The sequence below is a fragment of the Paramisgurnus dabryanus genome, chromosome 8 (genome assembly GCF_030506205.2).
Source record: "Paramisgurnus dabryanus chromosome 8, PD_genome_1.1, whole genome shotgun sequence".
NCBI classification, from domain to species: Eukaryota; Metazoa; Chordata; class Actinopteri; order Cypriniformes; family Cobitidae; genus Paramisgurnus; species Paramisgurnus dabryanus.
The window spans coordinates 25152353-25178014 of record NC_133344.1 but is presented as its reverse complement, the minus strand read 5'-3'; the positions used below and the strand labels follow the sequence as shown (position 1 = coordinate 25178014).

The 25662-nt window shown below is 35.9% G+C and overlaps 1 protein-coding gene across 1 annotated transcript in view; it reads left to right on the top strand.

The window, feature by feature from the left end:
• grik4 (glutamate receptor, ionotropic, kainate 4) overlaps positions 1–25662 on the top strand; it is a 381199-nt gene that overhangs the window by 217652 nt on the left and 137885 nt on the right. The window contains exon 4 of the mRNA XM_065281202.2: positions 19797–19961. Within this exon, the coding sequence (XP_065137274.1) occupies positions 19797–19961 (165 nt within the window). The remainder of the gene's footprint in view (positions 1–19796; positions 19962–25662) is intronic.

Sequence of the window (25662 nt, the reverse complement as noted above, 5' to 3'; positions counted from 1 at the left end):
AATGTTTAAATCCTTTTCGAGCTTCAAGAATGGCTTATATTTATAAAAACCTGCAGCAATCAGATAAGCAAAAGTGCAGACCCTGATGTGGCGCTAAGCACTTCAAAGAAAGTTTTTTATAAATATGGACTTAGGCACACTCTACGATCAATTCTGTGTGTAAGTACGTTTTATAAATGAGGCCCCTGATCTCCAAGTAATGTTAGTTCTGACGTCACCCTCATTACTAACTGAGTAAATACAGTTACTTTACCCTCTGTGAGGGGGAGCAGACGCATAGCTCAGCGCCAGTCAAATAGGAAGTGCGAAAGAGCAGAACGCTTGTAATTTCTGCACGCTGTGTTCTCCCAGCATGTCTTACCACACACTCTCGGTTCTCCCCCACCTGAAACCTGTTACAAGTCAGCACCAGCCGCCCTACCACTGCTGGTTAATGCTCAGATATGCAAGAAGCAGCTGACCCTGAAGATTTAATAAGGAGGGTTGTATTTCCTGTGGGAATTCGGGCGAGCGCACCTGAGACTCCAGTGAGCATGAGACCACAGTACAGATCGGCTCCTGCGGTCTAATCCGGGCTGCTGTATGAGCAGCGGCCCGGCAGTAACATGACCTTCAGCTCACAAAGCCGCGCTATAAAGCCATTGAGGACCCGCGGATGACCCCGGTCGCTCAAGCGTTGCATTAGTTATCACAGCGCAGCGGACTGTGTGATTAACAACGTGCCATTGTTTGATATCTTCCCCGTTTATTGAGTCACACGAGGTAATCGGTTTCCCCCAGCCACGCAAGTTAATTGGTCAGAACCAACTGAAATATGTTGCTGTTGTGAACAATATGTCATTTCAAATATTTGATGTTGACAACATGAATGAAAGCTGACATGCATGGCTGCAAGTTTTTCCTCGTGTGGCTTCTGTTTACATGCGACAGACTGCAGATCACAGCCAGAGGAGATTACAAGAGTTCTTGACTCCAGCAGAACCCTTGGAAAAACAGTTCGAGGGAGCGTTTACATCGGATGCAAAAACTAAAACAGCTTGATTTGTGCAATAGAATGTAACATTTAGTTACTTTTTAACATTACATGTCATGGTAATGTGATGTAGCAGCTATAAATGTCTGACTGGCACATGTATACATGAAAAAACACGTATAAACCATCCCCTAATAATGAAGAGCAAAACCAGAAGATTCCCCAAAAAATTTAAAGAGACAAAGCACAATTTGGTAAAAGTTTGTAAACATTTAGCTGTCTTTATAATATCACAATTACTATTTATCTTACACATTCCTTTATACAAAGAATGCAGTATATGGATATGAATTTTAGGTATTTCGCAAGAGTTTCATCATATGTCCCTGATATCATCAAGTTTGAAAACCCTCTGCTAAATTATATTTTTCAAGGTAGGCACTACAAAACACATCTGTTGGCTAGTTTCATTTTTATGTCAAATTAGATCTGCTGTGACCAGACAGTCAATTTGTGCGGATTCTTTGTAGCTATTGAACAGCTAGCTTGTAAAAGATAGGCTTTTTGTGAGCAAGTCATTAAAGGCAACACATGCTGAGATATTCTGATTGTAATCTTTCATTAATCTGTAAACGTTCCAGGTAGCGTTTTTCTCAGCATGGGCATTTGCTAAAATTAACTCTGTATCCATGGTTGCTGAAGGTTTTGCTCTTACTGGTCAGCTTTTAACTGATTTATTATTAGTTTATTAGCTAAAGTTGATTTTAAGGTTAATTTTAGATGTGGGTAACAAACAACTCCACAGGATTCCATGGGAAATTAACAGTTTTGTTTTGCTTTCCAGATTTTGCTCTCAAGTGGATAAAACTTGGCATACTTATCCAGAGGTGTATAATACTTAAGTATTTTAGTTACATTTTCCAAGCATCTGTGCTTTATCAGAGTGTTTGTCTTGGGAAAAAATTTACTTATCTTTACTAAAAAATGTTCACTACATTCTAAAGCATAGAATCATACTGTGTATTCATTATATATTGCATATTAAAATTGATTTAATGCCTAATTACATAAAAATGGTGTACTTTTACTTTCTTGAGTAAAAGTACGAAAAAAAAATTACTCAAGTAAAAGTACAAAAAATAACTAGATGTTTAATGTACTTAAATATTAAATATAAACCAAAAATTTAAATTATGAAATGTAGTGGAGTAAAAATTATAATAATATGCTTTGGAATGTATGTTTTCCAAATAAAAACACTAATAAAATAAGAATAATTGAAAATTTACTTTTATGTAGAAAGTAAAAATACTTGTACTTATCAACTATTCAACTCTGTACTTATCTTATTCTTTTATTGTACATTTTTTGGCTGGGTTGGTATATTACTTTGAGGAAAGCAATTTGAGAGTTGAAAAAGGCAGGTCTGGTCTCAGTAGTATAATGTTGGTGTATTTTAAATGGACCTATTATGCCCAATAACAAGTCTGTATGCTACCTAGTCTCACGAGGTTTCGTGATTTAGTCACATAATTTTTTTATAATTTTTTTCATGATATTATCACGGATTTCTACGGAGCCCCTAAGTGGACATGAAGCAAAAATGAAATAAGTTTAGTTTCCCATGCGGAAGCGGAAGTTTCACGTTTCGAAACTAAACTTTTAAAAGAAATTCTGCACATGAAGGTTTCACATGAGCACGCAAAAGTTTCATGTGAGCACATGAAACTAAACTTTTGATTTTTTTTACTCCAATGTCACCTTGTAAATTTCCGCGTTTTTTCATGATCGTATAACGAATTCCTGTTTTCGTGTGATTATCACATATTGGTTACTCAACTGCTTTTTCCTATTTTTAAACCATTGTCGCTTCGGTCTAGGGTTAGATTTGGTGCTTGCATTAGAATGTCACTTTATATATTGGTTTATACATTTTTTTCTGATTTATTTTTTTATATGTTGCCTGGCGTTAGGGTTAGGGATGCCATTTTATGTAAATCTAACCCTAAACCGAATCGCCAATGGTAAGAAAATAGGACAAAACAGTTGAGTAACCAATACGTGATAATCACACGAAAACAGGAATTTGTTATACGATCACGGAAAACACGGAAAATCATGATAATATCACGTAAAAATAATGTGACTACAATCTCAGAAATAAAGGTACAAAAGTTGTCACTGGGACAGTACCCTTTCAAGAAGGGACACCTTTGTACCCAAAAGTGCATATTAGTACTTTAAAGATAAATATTGGCAGTTCATACATATTTGTACCTAAATGGTACATACTGTATTAGGACCTTTTTTAAAGGGTACTGCCCCAGTGACAGCTTTGTACCATTATTTTTGACAGTGTATATAACAAAATTTCGTGAGACTGGGCTGCTGTATGACTACCAGTCTCCTTAAAGCCCCTCTTCCAAAACACTACTCTGATTGGTCAAGCTTGCCCAGTCTGATGTGATTGAAGAAATTGATTTTAGGACACACAATTTGACTTGGTGTTGCAGATTTCCCATGACATCAGTCTGGCATTATTCAGGTTTGTAGCAATGAGATCTTCTCATATATATGGGAGTATATGATCCAAGTTCTGAGAAATGATATGACGGATAATGCATTTTTGATTATGTTCTTTTCTCCGGTTTGAACAGCTAAGCAGTCTTCAAATATGCCAGTTTAAGACATGTGAAGTAGTCATAACCTCACTGAAGAGAAAGATGATTGCTCCTTGTTGTAGTACAGTATATGGCATATATATCAGTGAACGTCTGTCATGTGTTTCCTCACAGTTCTGCTACCTTGTGAAAAAACATCTGAAAGGCTTAACTACAATTCTTTGTACTATCTAAATTTATTTTATTTCATACAGGTCAGCTTTCAGAAAATTGCGATGGCTGTCATACCTGTGCATGTGAAGTTTGTCCTTTATAGGGCACTTAGCATTTACTGTATCTCTACTTACTTTTAAATGACCTCCTCCATTTTTAGGACTTCGACTACATGCTGTTGTAGTTTACCTTTTCTTCTTGTTTATTCTTTATGCCATTCCAGCATATATGGCTATATTCATGGCAAAAACTGGTTAATCTATACAGATTTATGGCTTTTTATGAAAAGTGGACTTATGAATACATCACTGAAAAATATTTGTATTTGAGTTGTTTAGTATATTCTTTAAGATTTATATTTAATTTATAGTTTTTTTTATCTAAAGCAAAACAGCCCTAACTGATATGTTAAGATGCAATGCAACATTCAATGCATTGTATACTGTGAAAAATGGAGATTTGAAACTAGGCAATGAGCACAGCGGAGTCTCTAGAAAGCCTGTGCTTGGCTATTATACTAGCAGAAGCAGAGCTAAAAGTGACACGATTGACATCAGCTCAACTGAGTTGGCAGTATTGTTAACATCTTTTGACCTCAGAGTCATACAGTAAATTAGTTGGACATAAGCCTGATGCCAGACATAGACCAACAATCACGCATCAAAGAGATCATGTACCTCATGACAAAAGATAATGTGTTTGTATTTGTTGTGTGAAAAGCATCTGGCAAGTGACTTTAATAATATTAACTTGAATTAATCGACTAATAACATTGACATGAATAAAGTACTTTGATAATATCAATGTAAATTAGGTGCCTAATAAGATTAATGTGAATCAAGTGCCTTTAATACTGCCAGTGTTAATGATAAAATTACCTTATATACTGTACTGCGTTGGTATGGATAAAAAGGCGTACTCGGGTCTAATTTCGTAAGCTTTGAGAGTACATAAGACAATAATCTATGTTTTCCACCTGTGCTTCATCTCTTACAGTTAAACATCACTGAAAATTTTCACCTACAAGGCTCTCATTATTGTAGCTCCATCCTATTTCTCTGATCTTCTTCAAATTTACACTCCAGCACATGAGATCCTTTTCATCATTTTTTCTTTTTAATTCAACTACAAAGGGTTTAGGGCTTTTAGTAATGCTACCCCTCATTTGTGGAAAGCCCTTTCCCAGGACATCAGTGATATCGGCTGTCTTCACACTTTTATTTATTTATTTATTTATTCTTAACGCCATTCCGGCTTCTCTGGTTATTTTAATGGTTATAGCTGGTTAATCTTTACACAAGTTGATACACACATGTTGATTTATACCAATGGTTGGGGAAAGAGGAATTTGACATCTCCAATTCATCTAACCAGCAGAAAAAGCTCCAGCCGGTGCTCAAACCAGGGACCCTTCTTGCTGTGAATGCTACCCACTGAGCCACTGTGCCATTTACACATTCAAATCTTGCACTAAAATGTATTTATTTAAACAGGTTTATTTTATGATTGCATATGTGTTAAGAAATATCGTTGTATAAAATATTGTTGTTTTTAATTATAAGGTGACATTAGTTGTCATGAAAAGCACCTATAAATAAAATTAGTTATTTTTCTTATTTGTAATAGGGTTAAAAAACCCTGTGATAGAAATCTTGTAAAAATATACTATATGATGTAAATAGGGAACTGAAGAAAAAATCATTATTTCTTATCTCTAGATGTCATCTGGTGTATGTAGCAAATTAGCTGCAACATTGGATAAAACCAACATCCCCACTTGAGGCTTTGCACACCGGCGTTGTGTGATTGTGTAAATAAACGACCTCATAAATCACATATATTAAAAAAGCATAAATCATCAGAGCCGGTCATGGCAGAGCAGATGCCGAGCACTGAATTCACATTAAACTACATATGGTTTTGCGTCAGTCGCTACTAAACACAGCAAAAATGAAACGGAAATTAATTCCAGCCTCTCTTTGGGATCTTTAAGAATATCGAAAAAGTACATTTCCATGTTCCATTTTCTGTTGCCATTAAGCTAAAGGAGGATTGAGTGTGTCATTACATATTTCTTAAAGTTTCTAGCACAGAGTATAGCACTTTTTAAAGTAGATAACTATTCAGAAAAAATATCTAACATGTACAGTACAGTATAATCAGGGTCGGTTCAGGAGGTTGTGGGGCCCTATAGGCAAGATCATGAAGATGGGCCCCCAATGGTAGCACTGTAATTCTGTATGCATTATTTTCAGTAAATTTTCATGTGTGGATTACTCAGATCTTATTCTAATATTAAAGGAACAGTATGTAAGAAATGTATATCAATGAATCATAAAATGGCCCTGATATGTCACTAAACATTAAAAAAATCATTTTCATTTCAAATACTTATATCACTGACAACAGTGGTCCGGCCAGGATATTGTCATTAAAAAAGTGAAGTTGCAGCCCTCAACTGATGTTTATGTTGTCATTTTGTGTATTGGCCACCAGTTGTGCTATTGCAGTACCAGTTTTAGCCACAAGTTTTGTGATTGGAATACCAATTTTGGCCACAATCCTACATACTGTTCCTTTAAATATTGGTGGAGCAGGGCTCAATTCAAAGGGGTTTTCGGCAGTTTAAATTCACCTGCCTGGCCAAAATAAGAATAAAAAAAAATAAAACAAAATAAACCAGCCTAACTTTTATACATTTCAAATATTGTTATATTTGAAATATATGGTCTGTACTTAAGTATATTATGCATACGGTCAGTAATAAAGTTCATAAAGACGTGAACGAAAATTAATTGACTGCTGTCCGAGATGCAGCTTTCTGGGTATGCGCTTTCGGATGTGCAAGCACACAAAACTTCTCAGACAACGCATGGGTTCTCCTTCGCATTAACTTGACAAGGCTTAAACAGTGACAGTTCTGCAAACTGTCCTGGGTATTGTTCACGCTGACCATGGACCATTAGGAAGTTCTCACCCTTTCTGGGATTTTTATGTTAAATAATGAGGTCTCCGCGTGTAAAACAGTTGCTTATTATCCATGAGTATAATGTAATACAAGTACTAACATGGTGCCGTGCACTCGCCCTAGGAGACCGCCTGTATCGCCTGTAGGACGGGCCAGCCCTGAATAATTTAAAAAAGAAATGGTACACTTGCATTTCATACTGAGTGAGAATATCAACTGTGATTATACAATTGAGAATACCACAGACTAAAAGCAAAGAACCTAAATGCACTTTAATACGCTTTGGGTAAAAGCATCTACAAAGCGCATAAATGTTACTATTTTTGATTTGTTTTAACTTAATTTTTCTTTAAGTGACAAACTATTTACTTCAAAACAACTTTATTGAACTTTTAACTTTTAAATGGGCTGAATAGATTGTTCCACTTGTACACAACTGATTTTCTATATTTTTGTTCCTCTCATCCCCCTAAGACTAGACATGGACCAGTTATTTTGTATGTTAGACAATTATGGTTTGTGGAAACAAGAATGGAAAAATGCCCACCATACACATGAGGGTAATCTGAAATGAGCCATCCTAATTTCGTGCTGCTCTAGTGTCCAATCAGATAGATTTTTTTCCAAAATTCAGCTTTGTTCTAAGAGCTCTTGATATGCTATTTGTGCATAAAATTTAGTAAGAAGTGTTAGCCCAGCTGGAGCGACGTTATGAATGATTTCAAGCATGCTGAATTATTTGAAATAATGCATTGCCTGAAAAAAAATCAAACGCCTCCAGTGGAACTTGAATGAAAGAGTTTAAGGTGAGAGATCCTGCAGGGAGAGAGAACAAAAACAATGATGAAAAGCCTTGCCATCATCTTGCATGGCAAACACTGGGCATTGTTTCAACACCACTTTATTTTTTGCTGGCAGTGTCTGGTTACGTGTATTAAAAATACTGCACAGATCTCCTCACTGTCAAACCCCCTTCAAAACACGTTGGTTTTCTGTCGACTGAGTTGTTCCGGATAAAGGACATGTGTTTTAAAAAAGCTTGGCAGCAGTCTACAAAAATATCTCCCACCTGGATCCTACCTGTTCGCTCGTAAGCTGTAAAAGCCAGGGTGGAATAACACAGACACATTATTTTCCGCCCTGTCAAGATGAATGGCCGTTCACAGGTGGGCAGGAACATGTACTGAGCTTTCAAAAATAGCTGCTTCAAATGCACTTCTTTCTCTAAGTTTCGCTCATCTCATCTTCTGAAGTTAAGATTTTATGATCTTGCACACATCTTATAAAGTGTTTGGTACAGTCACCTTTGGTTTGCTCACATTCCAGTTTAGTTTTCCTATAAAACTGCTCATCAGGGAGTTATAGACATGAGCTTCCCTACAGTATTATTTCCTATATAGCTGCTTTGAAACATTGTCTATTATGAAGTGTGCTATACAAATGAAAGTGGCTTTCTTGCGTGAAGAGGCATCGTGCTGTTAATCATTTATAAATCGCATTCGGTGGCTGTTTGTTTGTTGTGCCTGTGCTTCTTTCTATCATAGCTGTCATTTATTTGCTTTGCATGATCGTTCAGTAATGCTCCATGGAAGCGCTGTGGCTGTACAGTATCTGTCTATATTGGTTTGGGCACTGGTTTTACCCATAATGCAGTGCGAATTATAATACAGAGCAACGGGATTGCACAAGGTTAGCTCAAAATGACCTGTTGCCTTGAAAGTGACAACATGAACTTCAATAGGGAGTCTAAATTAAGTCTTCCTTGATGGGTACGTGGCTTACCGTTGGGATGAAAGGTTAGATTCCTTTTTTAATCACTGGACCATCTGCACAAATCAATGGAAACATCAACTCCCAAACCTCAAGCCCAACCCACAAATCAATATGAACTCTTTGACTGCAGAAAAGCTCATACAATAATGATCATGTAATGTTCAGTCTTTAGACAGCAAATAGCTTTTGATTGTGTTGTTTTAAGTCTGGCAACACCCAAGGACATGGGTTTGTTTCCCAGTAAAAAGCCATGATGTCACTGTCATTTTAAGCTTTGATTGCGGTTGTGGTTCTTATAACGATACTGACAAAATGTATTTACTCCAGTAAGCCAGTTTGACATATATTTGGTAAGGAATTTGTGCATGGAGCAGGCGTGCATAGAGTATCAGTAAAATAAGAATTAACCGTAAATGAGTATTTTTTTCTCTTGGTGACCTGTTGAGCCATGAGAGCGTGTGGGTAGGTCCGATTTTGCAGCAATTGTCTTTAATGTAATCGTGTGCTGTGCGTGCATGCTTTTTGGAGACGTTAGGGTGGCACTGCGTGTGGTGGCAGACGATGAACAAATCCCAGGGTCAGAAGAGGACTCCAGAGATACTATTACTGCAATCTGCTTCTGAGTAAATGTGAAACCAATTGAATTTAGTCCACTGCGGTTCTCCATCATGCTCTCCACGTGAAAGAATAAAGATAGACGAAGAAGATCTGGTGCTTAACTTTGATAATGCCCTATAATGCAGCATGCTTTCCTTGCGGTTTAACAGGGATTTGTATGCTTAGCCTTCTGTTTACTGTATACAAGATAAGCACAAAGAGAAGACGTCTCTTTGAGTCTTTATAGTCTCAGCATGGAGAATGCACTGACATGTTTGTATACTTTCTTGCAGAAGGGGATTGTCAAATATGACCAAGTAAAACCTGGAGTATAGTCTGTTTGTATGTAAGCACACGGGCAAACAAATAGTTTATTTGACTCGTACAGTACGTGTACACAGACCTTTCTCTTGTACGTGCATGCGCGACCACGTATAAAATGTACACAGGGTTTCACAAATACCATCGGTGCATGTACAGTAAACACGCACTCTTCTGATGATGAAATTGCGTTGCGTGCACTTTTTGGATTTGAAAGTTGGTTTATCCAAAGCATCTTACAGGCCATTCAAGGTATAAATTTTAACAGTAGCCTACAGGTATGTTTGTTACTAGAATCGAACCTACAACCTTTGCACTGCTAATGCAATGCTCTAGGAGATCCCTGCACATTGTGTCTCTCCACCCTGTGTGTGCGTGCGTGTGTGTGTGTGTGTGTGCGTGCGTGCGTGCGTGCGTGCGTGCGTGTGTGTGTGTGTGTGTGTGCAAAGTGATGAAGTGTGCAAAAATGAGATAAAAACAGGCAACTGAAGATGTAAACAATTATCCCTAGCACAGACATCCTAAGGGCTGCACTCCAATGGCAGACAAGATGAGCAATGGCTGCCATTAATATCATCATTATTCCCCTGTCTCTAATGGCCTCCCTCAGTGAATACACACACACACACACACACACACACACACACACACTGAGAGAGAGAGAGAGAGAGAGAGAGAGAGAGAGAGAGAGAGAGAGATAGCAATAAAAGCATAAACATATACGCACACATAGATCACTGGTCATGATCAATGAGACAGGGACTTTCTTACCCTTTCTTACTTTTATTTATTATTCCTTAAAAAAAAAAAACTGGTGTATGCCACGATGTACAGTAATAGTCACATAAAATATAAAGCCATGAATTGCAGATTCAGGGAAGGGTAACAGCTGTAATATTAAAGCCATTTTTTGTGTAAAGTCTTACATCTGTACAGTAAGTATAAATCTGGGGTCCTGCAAATGTTAAATAATGCATGCTGCAATTGACTGCCCTGTTTTCTAAATTTACCTTAAATGTGCAATAAAATAGATGGTGAACATTTTACACATGGGGTGAATGTGCACAATTTTTTTTCAAAATTGGCTGTTTAAACGTAAATGTAGACCTAAATATTAAACTGCGGCATGCTTTTTCAACTATGTGCATGGTAATGTCCCTGTGGAGGATTTTTATAATCAACATTTTTTATTACCAACAAGTTTAATGTGGTAGTGTACAAAGTTGAGGCAATGAGTTTGAGAGCTGCTCTAGCTGAACCCGAACATTAATGTCATTAACAAAAGAAAAACGAAAACTTTCATTGTAATTCCTTTGTGTTCTTTGAAATTAATAGAATTTATCAAAGTACCTCTGAATTACAATCTGATACAATCACTGCATCATTGTGCCATAGTACTTGGTATTATTGTTCATAGTTTTTTAAGGTGTGCTCAGAAATGGGTTCTCATTAAAAAAAGGTTTGCTCACAGAATAAATGTATCATAGCTGCTATCTATAAAACATTAAAAAATCTATTGCGCCTCTCTTTAATGCTGTATTTATGCAGCTAGATCTATTATTCGTTACTGAGTGCACCTTTGCATTGAATTTAAATGTACTTAAACTGAACCCACTTTAAAAGTACTCTTTTTAAAAATATTTATTTTCGTGATAATGAAAGAACAGAATAAATGGATAATTTTAACATTTGAAGGTGCACTGTGTAAAGGTTCTAGTCACGTGATTGTGAATTGGAACCAACGGCTCAGTCCATTGTTCACCCCTCTCTTTCAAACAACATGATCTTACGGAAAGTCATGTTATAAAGCACGACTTTCTTTTTTTTGTCATTTAATGTATTGTTTTTAGTGTTGTTGGTAATGCATTATAAGTAACGTGCATTATGTAATAATATTACTTTTCTGAAGTAACAAGTAAAGAAATGTATTACTTTATAAATGTACACATTAATATTTAAGTTACTTTTTTTAAAAAGTAATGCAAGTTACTTTTCAGTTTAATTAAATCGAATAAAAAATGTATACATACTAAATTAAACTGAATGTTGTCATGTAGAATAACGCACTCTATGCGTGCGCGCCTACGCATACATAATTATTACTTTCCATGAAAAGTAACTAAGTAACGCAATTAGTTTAAAAAAAGTTCATTACTTTTAAAAGTAACTTTCCCCAACACTGATTGTTCTTTTTCATCCCCCCATTTTAAAATCATTTTGGGGTTGGATTTGGGTTAGGATATACTTTTATGTATTGGTTTCTACATGTTTTTCTTCCGCTTTTAAAACTATTCTCGCCTGGAGTTGAGGTTAGAATTGAGGTTTGTGTTAGGATGTTTAAAAATGTTACAGAAAGTGATTCTAACCCCAACCCCAAGCGACAATGGTAAGAAAATTATAAAAAAAACAATGAGAAAACAATAAATAAAATATCACGAAAAAGAAAGCAGTTTTCACGGACATGAAAACTATTTATAGAAATTCATGCTGACTGACACGAAAAAGACATTCATACTCATGGCACGAAAAAAGCTGAGATTCGTGCCATGTACACCAGTCTGCTTTCAAAGCACATAGTGAAGCTACAGTAGCCGCCCCAGGACAAACATGTCATTGCCTGAGACAACGTAGTGACAAAACGTTCTGTAAAGCAGTTGGTCCATTTACTGTAGGGCTACTTTAGAAACATGATGGCACAAAATGCCGACTTCATGTAAATAAAAATGACTCATTTTAAGATAGTAAAAACATAACGGTTCATTATGTAAGGTCTTTATACACCACTGAAAACATAGCTATGTATATTATATTGCATTTATTTTAATAGATCCTTCTAAAATTTACACATTGCCCCTTTAAAGTTCTCATTCCAGTCCTCATGTGAAGCCCGGGATACACTGCCACTGTGAAACAATTGTTGCGATTTCTGTGATTGTGGCTCTTCATTGGTGGTCCTATGTCGTACAGTGAGAGAGGTTCAAAGAGGGCCGTTTTCCCCATCTTGCGTCCAAATATAGCCTACGATAGTTTTCTGACAGTGTCAGAAATTCAGCATGATCACCGCACAGTGTGTTTGCTGCTACGACCTGCGTACTGGTATCAGACTGGTATTTGTTTATGACTAGCGCATGCTGGTGACGTTGCGCTAACGCATGTTGCATCCGCCGAAGCTTTTGTGTCATCATCGTACAGTCTACATGCTTGTCGTACGCAAGTTTAAACGATCCATGTTGCAAAGTCTGATAAAGTAATGATCTTATAGGAGTGCAAAAATCCTGCAGTGTATTCCCAGCTTAAGTCACATCCACACTGGTTCTGATGCGATGATAACGCTGTTTGGCATATTATGAGCAGTTTTTTAGGCTTGTCTTTCTGGACCGTGTACTGTTATTTCTTGCCAAGGTTCTCTGTGTAGGAGTGACTTAAACAATTCATTCTAAAGCCCAGCCAGGCATTTCTCATTTGCTATATTTAGTTTCTCTAATTCCATCCCTACTTGGGGAAATAAAAAGTCGAATGCTTGACCACCTATGAAAGATGTGTAAGAACACCTTTTCATTCACAGAAACGAAAGACAGAAATTGTGATCTTAAAGTGACTTTGATATCCGTACAGTAGTGAGCATTTTGATTTACTGGGGCCTTGCGCCCTTCAGCGATGGATTCTGTCTGTACGGCTCATCCAGGGTCCTCACTAATTAGTGTCAATGCTGGAATTAGACGAGACTTGCTGTGGTGAAAATAAAAATTTAATTAGAAGCCGTAATTAAAAGTTGATTTACGAGACAGATCATTCCCATTCAGCGATAGATGATCTATCTGTTTAAAAAAGTCCAGAGCTGAATGTGTGCCTAAAGAAGATATATACAGTGGCATATGTGAATGAAACCTTAACTATTATTAGGCTTATTATTATATAAACAATCAGGCCTTTGTAGATGCAGAAGAATGTGGATCGTTAAACATTATTGATAACCTTAAAATCACTTATTTCCAAAGCGACTTGGTTCCAAACATAATTCAAATCAGATTTAAAAATACCCTGCTTATCTTTCATATAAAGGACGGAGAAGTGGAATACTAATAACTAGGTGTGTGCTGAGACACTTGATAATATATTTTATTCAACTGAGATCACATAATTTTGCAATTTTTAACTAATCTAGGACTGTCATTAAAGGAAAACACCACAGTTTTTTAAATATTTTACTACATTCTTACCTCAACTTAGACAAATGAATACATACCTGTCTTTTTTCAATGCGTGCACTTAATCTTTCTACAGTGTGTCGTGAATGTGTTAGCATTTAGCCTAGCCCCATTCATTCCTTAGGATCCAAACAGGGATGAATTTAGAAGCCACCAAACACTTCCATGTTTCCCTATTTAAAGACTGTTACATGAGTAGTTACACAAATAAGTATTGCGGCACAAAATAAAGCGTGGTGGTTTTATAAGCGGATAAAAAATGAGAACTATATTGTGTGGCGGAAGAGCACTTTGATCGATCTCGGCGCACAGTAACATCATCACTCCTGACCACTCCCCCTCTCGCTCAAACTTCTGTCAATATTACTTTGCCCAAGGGCGAAGTGCTGCAAAAAAGATACGAAATAAAAGACATGAACTATAAAACACAAGACAGATACATAACAAACGCGCCTCAGACATTATATGAGTTCCCATACGAACATAATTGGAAACCCAAACAAAAAGCACCCGCAGTAAAAGACAGAATAATATAATCCATACACTGTAAAAGATTTTGACACAAACTCAACTTTATGCTGATATAATGCTTTTCACCTCAACAAGACATTTCATGACATTTTGCTATGGCGAGATCTTGTCACACCCCTAGTAATAACCAGTATTCTATTTTATCAAAAAATGGTAAAAGGCCAGTCAATATTAAAGTCAAACAACCTTTGAAAGCATTGTAAGACGCTCATATCACGTAATGTTAGCTTATATAGCGCTGATCTCACAGGGTCTTTAGTTTGCTGTAGTTAGATCCTCTGTCAATTTCCCTGGGACGAAGTGAAGAGCAAATCTAAGTAGTTCAAATCTGATGTGGAGATACCCAGTGTAAGCTGCGGTTGCTGAGTTGTTTGGCTTTAAGAAGGTTTTGCGCCCAGACGGACAATGCAAAGATAAGCTATAAGCCCTGTGATAATGCATCTCAATCTCGCACCGTAAATCTTTACTTTTAAATAACAAACATATCTTGGTCTTGTGTGCTGCTACCATAAAAGCCAAGATCAAATCAGATCGACAGTCTTAAAATGTATTCACAGTGCTTTCCCTGAAAAGTCAAGCTTATAGTGTGAATTTTCACATGCTAGCTTATAGGATGGTAAACAAGCCTGGCCATGCTAGTTAAAAGACAGGCTAGGCAAACAGTACAGTTGCTTCTCAAACTACCTTTATACTAAAAGAAAGAGAAAATCTCAATAACTGAATGCAATACCTCCTGTAGCCACATCAAACAGAGCATCAATCTCTTTCATGCTGCAAAAGCTCTTTAATGTTTTTGAAAGGACCTCAAAACATGCACTGTAATGCAATTACAGTAGATTACAGTATAAATCTGTCTCCTGTCATTATTGTGGACAGTTTGCTCATTAATAATCAGCGATGTTACGTAAACGCGACATATAGATCCCGCACTGTACTTTTATGTATTGCAAGCCTCATTTGGATCTTACAGCGTTACGGCACTTAAAGGTGATCCAACAGCCAGTTTTATATGCATTCAGTCACTCTGATTAAGTGGGTGACGGTGCGTTTGTACAGTGGGCGACCCCTGTGAGTGATCACTTCCTGTCTTTCACAGCTAGCCTGTTTACCGTACTGTTAGCCCAGTCTGGCTGTATAATGTTAAGACTTTAGTAGCTTTACTGTATTGATGATGTAGCACTGAAAACCTTCGGGAGATGCTTTAAACCTTTATGAACTGTAATGTCAAACGATTTGTTTCAGAGTTAACTGCATTATACATTGTGTTTAGCAAGCGATGCAGGTTAATTGGTAGGTAATTGGAGTAATGGTGCTAACATTTGGGGACAGATAGCACAAAAACAACAGCAAGAGTGCATATAAACAATGTAAAATATTTGCTGTAGTTATGCAGCTGTTTGGCAGTAACTTACTGTAAATTTAAATGTATGTTATTTAATGGCAACAGTTTGTTCAAAGTTAAATGAATATTAAACATTAACAAGTCTTTAGGTTTTGGTCCCCAGAATGCTTTGCATGAGGCTGTTATTTTAGTTTTATTATGTTGACAAAGACTTGTTAATGTTAAATGTTTATTTAACTTTAAACAAACTGGAGCCAGTAAATAAAAGATATAATAAATACCTCATTTAAAATCTACAGTAAGTTACTGGCAAACAGCGGGGAGTAATACTGTAATTTCTATAGAATTTTTTTACACAAACAGATGTTGCAATTCGCTAGCACAAATCCAGTTCCCTGCATGACTTCAGAATGGGTTTTTGGTTTATTTCTGATATTACCAACAGTTTTGACTTCAAGAAATGAGTGAGCCATGTTAATTTAGTAACCACTTCAGATAATTTAGTGTGTAAGTGAACCGTTTCAAAATGATGAGTTTCCCTGTGACTCATTTTAACTAATAAATAGCTCATAAAAGTGCATCAGGTCGTGCAGTATTTTTATCATTACGCTCAACCAGCGTGAACAATTCACTTACCTTACAAATAAAGGCCAAACACACACACAAATCAAACACTTACCATGTGCCCAAAATCACCTACAATTGGCCAGCTAATCTGTACATTGTGATTGGCCTGAATACGTCTCATGTTACCTCCTAACATGTTTGAAAGATTTGTTCACAATGCAATGCTGACAGCAGTTGACTTACAGACTGAGTCCGAAGCGGGAGGAATTATGATAATGTCGGTCTTCTCTACATTCACAATCCCAGAAAGTAAACTGTTGCCTACAATCCGTGTGTTTGTTGTAGTCCAAGAAAAGATATTTACAGGTACGTTGGAGACGATAACTCCCATCATTGTTTACTTTGGGGTTTGTACCTTTTGCATATCATTAACATGTACTAATACACACTTACACATCAAAGAAAATGAAAAATTGTGAATCTGACAATAGATGCCCTTTAAAATGAATCCGCAAGCATAGTGGCTGTATGCATACTGCACCCACACATGCAACGCAAAGCATATTGTTTTAAAGGTTGACAAGTAGGCACTTCATCTAATTCAGTATGTACTGCCAAAGTATGCGATTATATGGACATAGGGACAGTCTATTTACAACAGCAGTGCAATGAGACCATGCATTTCTGGTATAGCATGAAGATAATAAGACCCAGCATAGTCAGCTCCCATGCATGCACATCATTGCAGAACTCGTGCTCTGGAATGCGGCGCTGCTCGGCATTGATTTCTCTAAAAGGGTCAGCAGCCGAGGCAAGACCGGAAGATTGAATAGAAGGGGTACTGCAGCAAAGCCCTTCTCCACCATTGGTTTGAGTCTCTTACGGCAATGCCTTCAATATGTCATTGCCTCAGAACAGATCTCCTCTTCTTATATTTTTACCCTGTGCAGGGATTCCATTTAGCACCTGCAATTCCATTTGGTTGCCTTGACATCTACATTTCTGGCCATGGATTGAGAGTGAAAACATCGGGGCTTAGCACAGAGAGCCATTGTTTTTTTTTTGGTGCAGGATATAAAGGTGAATTCTGGGAGATTTGCTCAGTTTGAATTTCTTATGCCTGCGCTGTGAGAACAGAAAGCTGTATGGTTATTGGCTACTGGAGGTAGGATAGGACGTGTGCGAAGTCATTTACTGTAACCGAAGTTATTCGGTGTTACATTTTTTCTATAGTATGCCCCCATTTTTCTTGAGCTGAACTCAAAGACTTGCTTTGTGTACATAAAATGACATCCTTATCAGTGGCGGCTGTCAATTATTCCTTACATCATGCACAACTTTCCAGTAACAATTCCTGGTAAATTAAGCTTACCATGTTTTTTTTTTTTTTTGCCAGACTTTGTGTTGTATGAGGTGGTGTGCAATGACTTTATTGAAATAGACTGTTTGTGGTTCATATACTCCTTGGATTCGGTAGCTTTCTCCTTACACTTATTCACAGTGCTAAGCTTAAAATATAGATTTATAACTTGAGCTGTCAATTAGGATTTTACAAGTAATGCCAGTTTGACTTTAACTTCATTTACTTCGAAAGTAATGCACAATTTTATGTTTTAAACAATGATGCCAATAGTGAGGCATGAGAGGAGGTTATGGATTGCAAGTGGCTAAATATCCTGCGATGCCATTGGAACACACCCAGAGTATTTACTAGCCTATAGCCGGCCGAGACAAAACAAAATTTACAAGCTTACAAAAGAAGAGCTCTTTTTGGTAGAGAAATTAGTTTTTATGCAAATACACATTGTAATATATTTCCAGGTATTACCAATGGGGGAAAGTCTGTAATGAACGTGGGCATTCCCCAAATGTACTGTAACATAGTGCGTTAATTTATAATTACTTTTTTTTAAATCACCTCTGTTAGACAGAAATTTGTTTTCTTATTGCAAAGTGCATTAGCACAAATTAAACCTCTGTATATCGAGACGTAATTGCTTTTACCCAAACGCACATTAAAATTTCAGTGTTTGGCCAACTGCTGCCAGAGCTCTCCATGAGCAAATACGTTTAATCTCATTTACAACACACCACAGATCTTCATTTACCATCACTAAACAAACTTCAGGATATTTATGGAAGTCTTCTGTCGATTGTCTTTTTTTATTAGGAGGACTGTTGTGTCTGTTTTTGTCTTATCTGAATTAAATTGTTTGTCATTAAAGCTGACTAAATCACAGCAGTTCCATTTATGTCTTACGTATTATATTTATTATTTAATGATGATTTTATAGTCTTTATGATTGAGTGGGCTGTGCTATGCTTACTAGTGCAGTATTTATAACATGAAAAAACATATATTCTCTGCTACCATACTGTTTTCTGACAGGCTTGACAAGCGGTGTGAAAACATATTTGTTATTAAATTGAATTGAAAATTGAATTATGCACAGTTGTGGCTCTAAGATGTAAAAAATACCATTTTATTTTATTCAGCAGAAACTTAGTGTATATATATATATATATATATATATATATATATATATATATATATATATATATATATATATATATATATATATATATATATATATATATATATATATATATATATATATATATATATATATATATATATATATATAAATTTTATTTATTATTGATTTCAATCTTTGACATGACCTTATTCAGTCAATATTAAAGATATACAGTAAAGATATCAAGGTTATATTTTCATTGAATGCTTTTTACAATTTGCTGGATGATTTTATGTAGAAAACATTAAATCACAAAAATGACTTTAGATGGGTTTTTTTGGGCAGGGTCACATATAAAACTATTTCAATACTACATACATGCAAGAAACAGAAATACCCTGGGCTTGTTTTAAAATAGTGTGATATACATTAAAACAAAAAGTGACAGATTGCTCAGCTGTATCTGTCTTCTTGATATGACCTGTCAGTGTCTAGAACATAGTGTAAGATAAAGATTTCTTTATCTTTTTATATATATATACATAAAAATGTACTTCTAACATTGAAACTATGACAAACACGATCCACCTTCATTCATGTCAAACATTCTGGTGCTATAACAAGGTTTCCCAAGTAAATGTTATTTGCTTTACATAGATTTTAATATCCCTATAGGCCAGACTGTCAGATACAGGCATAGTCAGATATTGTCACTAAGCCTTAAATCAACTTACCACAGACTTGTCATATTTGTAGCAAATTGAACACTGATATGAAGAAAGTATGTGGATGTACAGTCAAACATTAACAGTATCAAGCAACAAGTCACGACTGTAAAAATAGGGCAAAGATATTGTCTATTCCCTGTGCAATAGTGTGGCAAGTAAAAACAGATCCTATATGCTATGTAATCAAAAAAAAATCTACTGTATATGGGCTGCTTGCACAGGTAGGAAGAAACTTGTCAAAGAACAATATTATTTTATCTACTGTAGGTGAAGCTGTGAATATGCTTTTTGTTGGCACAAAGAAAACAATCATGTGTGCATTCCCATGATTCCTTGTTTCGAATATATCCTCTGGCTACCTGCAGGCTTCTTAGTCTCTGTCACAACAGATCTATTTGTCAAAATATGTTACGCATAAAAATGTTTAACTTTCTTGGTCTTTCTCTCTGATTTTCTGTCTTTTTTTCTGTGTCCCAGCTGCCATTCTTGATGACCCAATGGAGTGTAGCCGCGGGGAGCGATTGGCCATCACTCTGGCAAAAGACAGCATTAACCGTTCCAGCAACCGCTCCACCACAGGCAAACTGGAGGTGGACATCTTTGAGCTGCTAAGAGACAGTGAATACGAGACAGGAGAGACCAGTAAGTGCTGAATAAATAATTACCCCGAAAGTGCCTTGCAGGATGTTAACAAAAAATAATAAGAGAGATCATAAAAATTCTATTTAGTTTTTTATGTAGTATTCCTTGAATAATACATTTACGTATGTTTGTTTCGTAATACTATACATTCCACAGAGAGAAGCATATGTAAACTTTTAAATAGGATATTTAATATAAATTACGTTTTTGTTTAAATTTTGCAATACATAGCTTCATAAGCAGCGTATTTACATGTTTTAGAATAATTTACACCAAACATTAGCTGTGTTTACATGCACAAAATTCTGTCAATCAAAAGTCTGCGCAAGCGCACAGCCTGGGTTGCCAGATTCGCATATCAAAACCAATAGACATTCTAATCTAGCCCAGACTCACCCTAATGACTATTCACAGCCCAAATACCAATAACTAATGAACCAAATCCTTTCATCTTTAACCCACAGAAAAAAATGAAATTGCGGAAACATTTTAAAAGTAGCCTAAATCTGGCCAAAAAGCAGAGGACTTGGCAACACCTCCCTTCACTTTATCTCTTGATGTACAAAGTAAAAGTTTAGTTGGAGAAAGTTGTTTCTTAAGAAATTTTCAGATGTAGGCAATAAAAACACACTGTTTGAAAGACACAACGCTATTTTATTTCTTTATGTAGTGTTATGAAACATGAACCCTGTAGAATGTACAGTGCGTGACCCCATTACATTAATAATGCATTTTACCATTGCCTTGCTATTGCATGTTTCTGAGATAAGAACCTTGTGATACGTAGGTAAATATAAGACGTGAACTTGAGCACAAATGTTCTGCGCATGTGTACAAGGTATTTCTGCATCCTATTGAGAAAGTATGATTCACACATCATACATGCATATAGTGTACTTTTCTCCTAATGATTGGATCACAGATTGACTGCACCACCCCTTTCAATACGATTGAATATGCTTGATTATTAATGAAGTTTTAATAAGTGTAATACTATGAATTTAAATCGTTTTTCTTTAATCCACTTAGAAAATAATGCATAGTATACTGTAAGTAAATGCAAACAGTTGTTTTGTACTCTTTCTTTATCCAGTTTTACTTTAGCCTTAACTTTTTAGGATGATTTTAATGGTCTATGCATTGGACACATTTTAAATGATTCACAGGTAGAGACCAATAGTAGGATAATTGAACATGGCATTTCTTTCACACAATATGAACAGAATTACCCCGTAATTTTGACAAACTCCATTCAAACATTTTGTATCTTAGTAATTTTAGCCTGAGGAGTACTACCTACAGTACTGTATTTTTTGTGAGCGTGTTTACTTTTTAAGAAGTGAAAGATATAGAGTTTACAACTTCTCTCTGAAGTTTCAAATCTAACTGAAAGTGATAAGCCAGCCAGCGTGATTTCTAACAATAGAAGTAAGATTTGTTATTTAGTGCACATGCTTAGACAAAAGATATCACTGAGGCAGTACATTTAACAAAGATATGTACATTTGGTATCAGTACAGTATGTACCTTTGAGGCACTGATATGCACTCTTTAGGTACAAAGGTGTACCTTTTGAAAGGGTACCACCTCAATGATTTTTGTACCCTTATTTTTGAGAGTGTAGGCCTGCTGTGTTGGAGTAAATGTGAATTGATTCTTTTATTCCTTATGTCTATTTCTAGCTGTGGCAGAAAAAAATATTTTTGTTGTATAAAGGAACTATTATGCAGTGACAATTAAATTAGCAGCTTTTTAGTCAGATAATAAAATGTGCTGTCATATTTTGATGTCTTTGGAGTCAAAAAGTATTAAAACACAAATAGTAAAAAGATTTTAGTTTCATAGGTTATAATGGAGCTACTCTCAGAGACCAGTTAATACTCCATAAACAAATGAAAACATAAAAAAATTGAATCAGCATTAATCTGGATTTGATTAAATGTTGCCTTTTCTATTAAAATTGTACAGATACGGTGATGTTCAACAGTCAATGTCCACTTGTAAAAATTTTTGTTCTTTACAAATTATATAGACATTTGATTTAAAACAATTTGAGTGTAAATAAAATTTTGTTTAATTTACAACACTTAAGCTACCATGAACATCACATGTTCTTGTGTGTTAAAGAAAAGAAATCTGACCAAAACTAAAAGTGATTTACATCACAAATGTGCTTATTTTAATAAGTAATCTGCAAAATTTTACATAGATTAGAATAGATTTTGAATCCCAGATTTGACATTTTTTAAGTGTTTAAGAGTCCAATTTTAATACCATAGTCATTTGGTAACAAGTGAGACTCTCCAGTCAAACAGCTTGTGTCTCTCTGTGAAGCCCTACATTTAACATCACATCCCTCCGAATCCAAAAATCAAATAATGGGGAGAAAAAATATATTGAGTTGCTCACAGAGGGATATTAAACATGTTTGCTTTAATTTAGCATTGTAATAGCTTGCATTATTCAGAGATTGAATTAGGAATGGATCAGTGGCAGGAACAGGAAGGGAGAAATGTCAGACAGCCGAATGTTACCTGCCCTGCTATACTCCCTTCTGAAACCACTGAAGCGTGCATCCTCTCACATTCCATACTGTGTGTGGTTTGCATGCTAATGTGTGTGATCCGATGTGATATGAAAGGAATGAAAACGTATTGAATCCAACCACAATCTAGGATGCTTACTCAATTCTCACAGTAACATCATTCTTCAGATACGCCTCTGCTCATTTTTGTCAAATGTATTGACTCTAATGGTCATTAAAGTGATCACACGACCGGCGTGAGGGTACAATTGGATAATGGTTACATGTCTTATGCATGCATTATTTCTGTAACATATTTAGGAGATGATTGCTGAGAAATTAGTTTCTTTATTCTGTTTGTCTACTGCCTTATAACAAATATTTACTATACAGCTGCCTTGCAACAATGCAAAATTATTTAAATTAATATATATTAAAATTATTGAAATAGTTTTAAATCAAATTGACTTGGCAACGTAAAAGTGGATTCAATTCCAGGCAACACACATAAATGTAAAGATTGAATGCACTGTAGGGCACTTTGGATAACAGCTTCTTTTAAATCCATACTGTATATGTAAATGTGATTGCTTTTAAAACTGGACTATGCTAACCAACCAAAATATTACATCGTAGTAGTCAGACTGTTAAAAACTGTTAACAATACCCATTGACTATCCCATCATTAGCTTATCAGTATATAAGAGGCATTAAGACCCAAAAACACATTTTCGGAGATGCTACCAGCTGTCATTTTGCAAAAGAAACAATATAGGATCACTTTTATTGTAGTCCTTGTGTGATAATGTGGGTGTCTCTGACATGATATACTTAAAAAAAAAAAAAAAAACTAATGTATTTAAGTAGCTGTATCATTGTAAAGAGACAAACCGCAGCACTATACTCTATCAGCAACGGTTATGTCACCTTGTTTTCACCAGCTTGTTCTTAAAATCACAAATATGTGATAATACAAGCGAGGTTATTAAATATCCTTTCTGCCTGTGTATTCAGATGTTTATGCAAGATTTTATCCTCATCATAACTCTTTCAGTTTTAGGAGTAGTCATATAGCTGTAACTGCTGCTCTCAGCATCACTATCTATCTCACAAGTGTATGGGTATGTTTACATTGCCGGAGTGTAAATTATCTTTATGCGCCTGATAAAACACGGCTTTTATGCAATCTCCTTTCTTCTTCTCATCATAGTTGACTATGCCCATTTTTGAAACCCTTCAAATCAAAGGTGTGAAAACACTGCAGGGTTTCATGACCTTTTAATGGCGGTTTTATACATGTTCAAAGTGCAAAATTTCAGCCAATGATCTTTTCATCACATGCTTTTTCTTCATTCTGCTAAACACAAAGGAAGATATTTTAAGCAATGTTTGTATCAAAACCATTTTGAGCACCATTGACTTCCATAGTAGTATTTTCTCCTATTCTCCGTTTTCTGCCTTTAGGCTCTCCTGATTTTGCCAAGTGGTTGATGTCCTCAGGGCAACATTATGTATTAGATTTCAGAAATAAGTTTACAGGTTTTTTTAAGTTTAAGCTTATAACCAGGATTAGCTTTTTCTAGACCATTGTTTTTCACGTATCATGTCCCTCTGATTTTAGGGTTTGGTTATGGATAGGTTTGGGGTGGGTTTATGTTGCACAATATGTTGCCCTGAGGACATCAACCACTTGGCAAAATCAGTTCGAGCATCCCTTTAAGTGCATATTGTATAGTACGTCATTTGGGACGTAGTTAAAGTCCTGTTTTTTCCAGAATTCCCTCCTGCTCCAGCTGTTAAAGAAGCAACAACTGTCTCACTACACTGCACACAGAATCCTAATTAAAACAAAGAGAGATTATAAATCCATGTAAAATTACACTGTTGTGTGCAGAAACAAAGAATCTGTTCTCAAATATATCTTAAATAGAGAAGCTCAAATATAATTTCAGGACACTTCACTCAATGGTCAGTTAATAATGAAACATAATTTTGTGTGAGAGATAGAAAAATCCCAGATTAATAACATTTCTAAGATTCTGATTGGTTGCAGGATGATTATTGTATTTGCTCTTATTCTCCCTGAAATATTTTGAGCTGAAGTGTTTATGTCCCATCTTAATGCGCAGAGACAACTGTAAGTAAGGCAAATTGTGGCATTATTACCCCAAAAAGTATAAACAGACGGTAAAGTGTTGCACTTTACATTGCTCTGTTTGTTTGAGTAAACAGTGTGCGGGAAGCCTGTTTGAAAACAATCACTACTTTATTTCAATTTCGTTTAGTGATGCCAATGGTGCAGAGCATGCAGAATGGCTTCAGCGTTCCACAAATATGAAAAGTAGTACACATATGGTTTAGAAAACATCATACGGGTTTGAGAATAAAAATTCTGTTGTTAGTTACAGTACAGTATTTTCTAGAGCTGTAACGATTAATCGTGTTAATGAGTGAATGAATTTTAACTATATTATGGTGAAATCCCGGCACATCCCAAAGCCAGGATGCGCTCTCCTGCAGAAACTCCATTTGTGCCACAGAAGAAGTAGCATTACAAACGTTATTCCAGGAAATGTCTATAAGTATATTTTTATTGCTGTTCTTCAAATTGTTTCAGGTATTTTTATTGAGTTTTAATGTTCAATGAGTTTGTTATAAATGACTCCGACTCAAAATGATTTAAGATTAAGGACTTCGTACTGACCAAAACACTGTAGTACACGCACAAGCTGTGCATGCAACACAGAATCGATTCAAAATCAATACTGAATCGATTTCAGACAGGCATTTTTAATGGGACATGCGATTAATCGGTACAGCCCTGGTATATTCCCTCATTTTAATTCACACAACCATTGTCACAAAACAGCACTTCATCGTGACAATGGCTCCAAAAGCACACTATAAAACTCTCAAAGTTTTAGCTTTCTCAATGATCTCACTCAGCCGTGAGAATCGAACCAGCGACCTTTGGGTTTTAAGCACGACTCTCTGACCATCTAACAGAAATGGGTTTGAAAGGACAACACTCTTAGAAGAAACGGTCCCTAGCTTTCACTGGGTTGTTACCCTTTCAAAAATTACACCCTTTGCACCTAAAGAGTTCATATTAGTACGTCAGAGGTACATACTGTATTGGTACCAAAGAGTGCATATTAGTACCTCAAAGGTATCAGA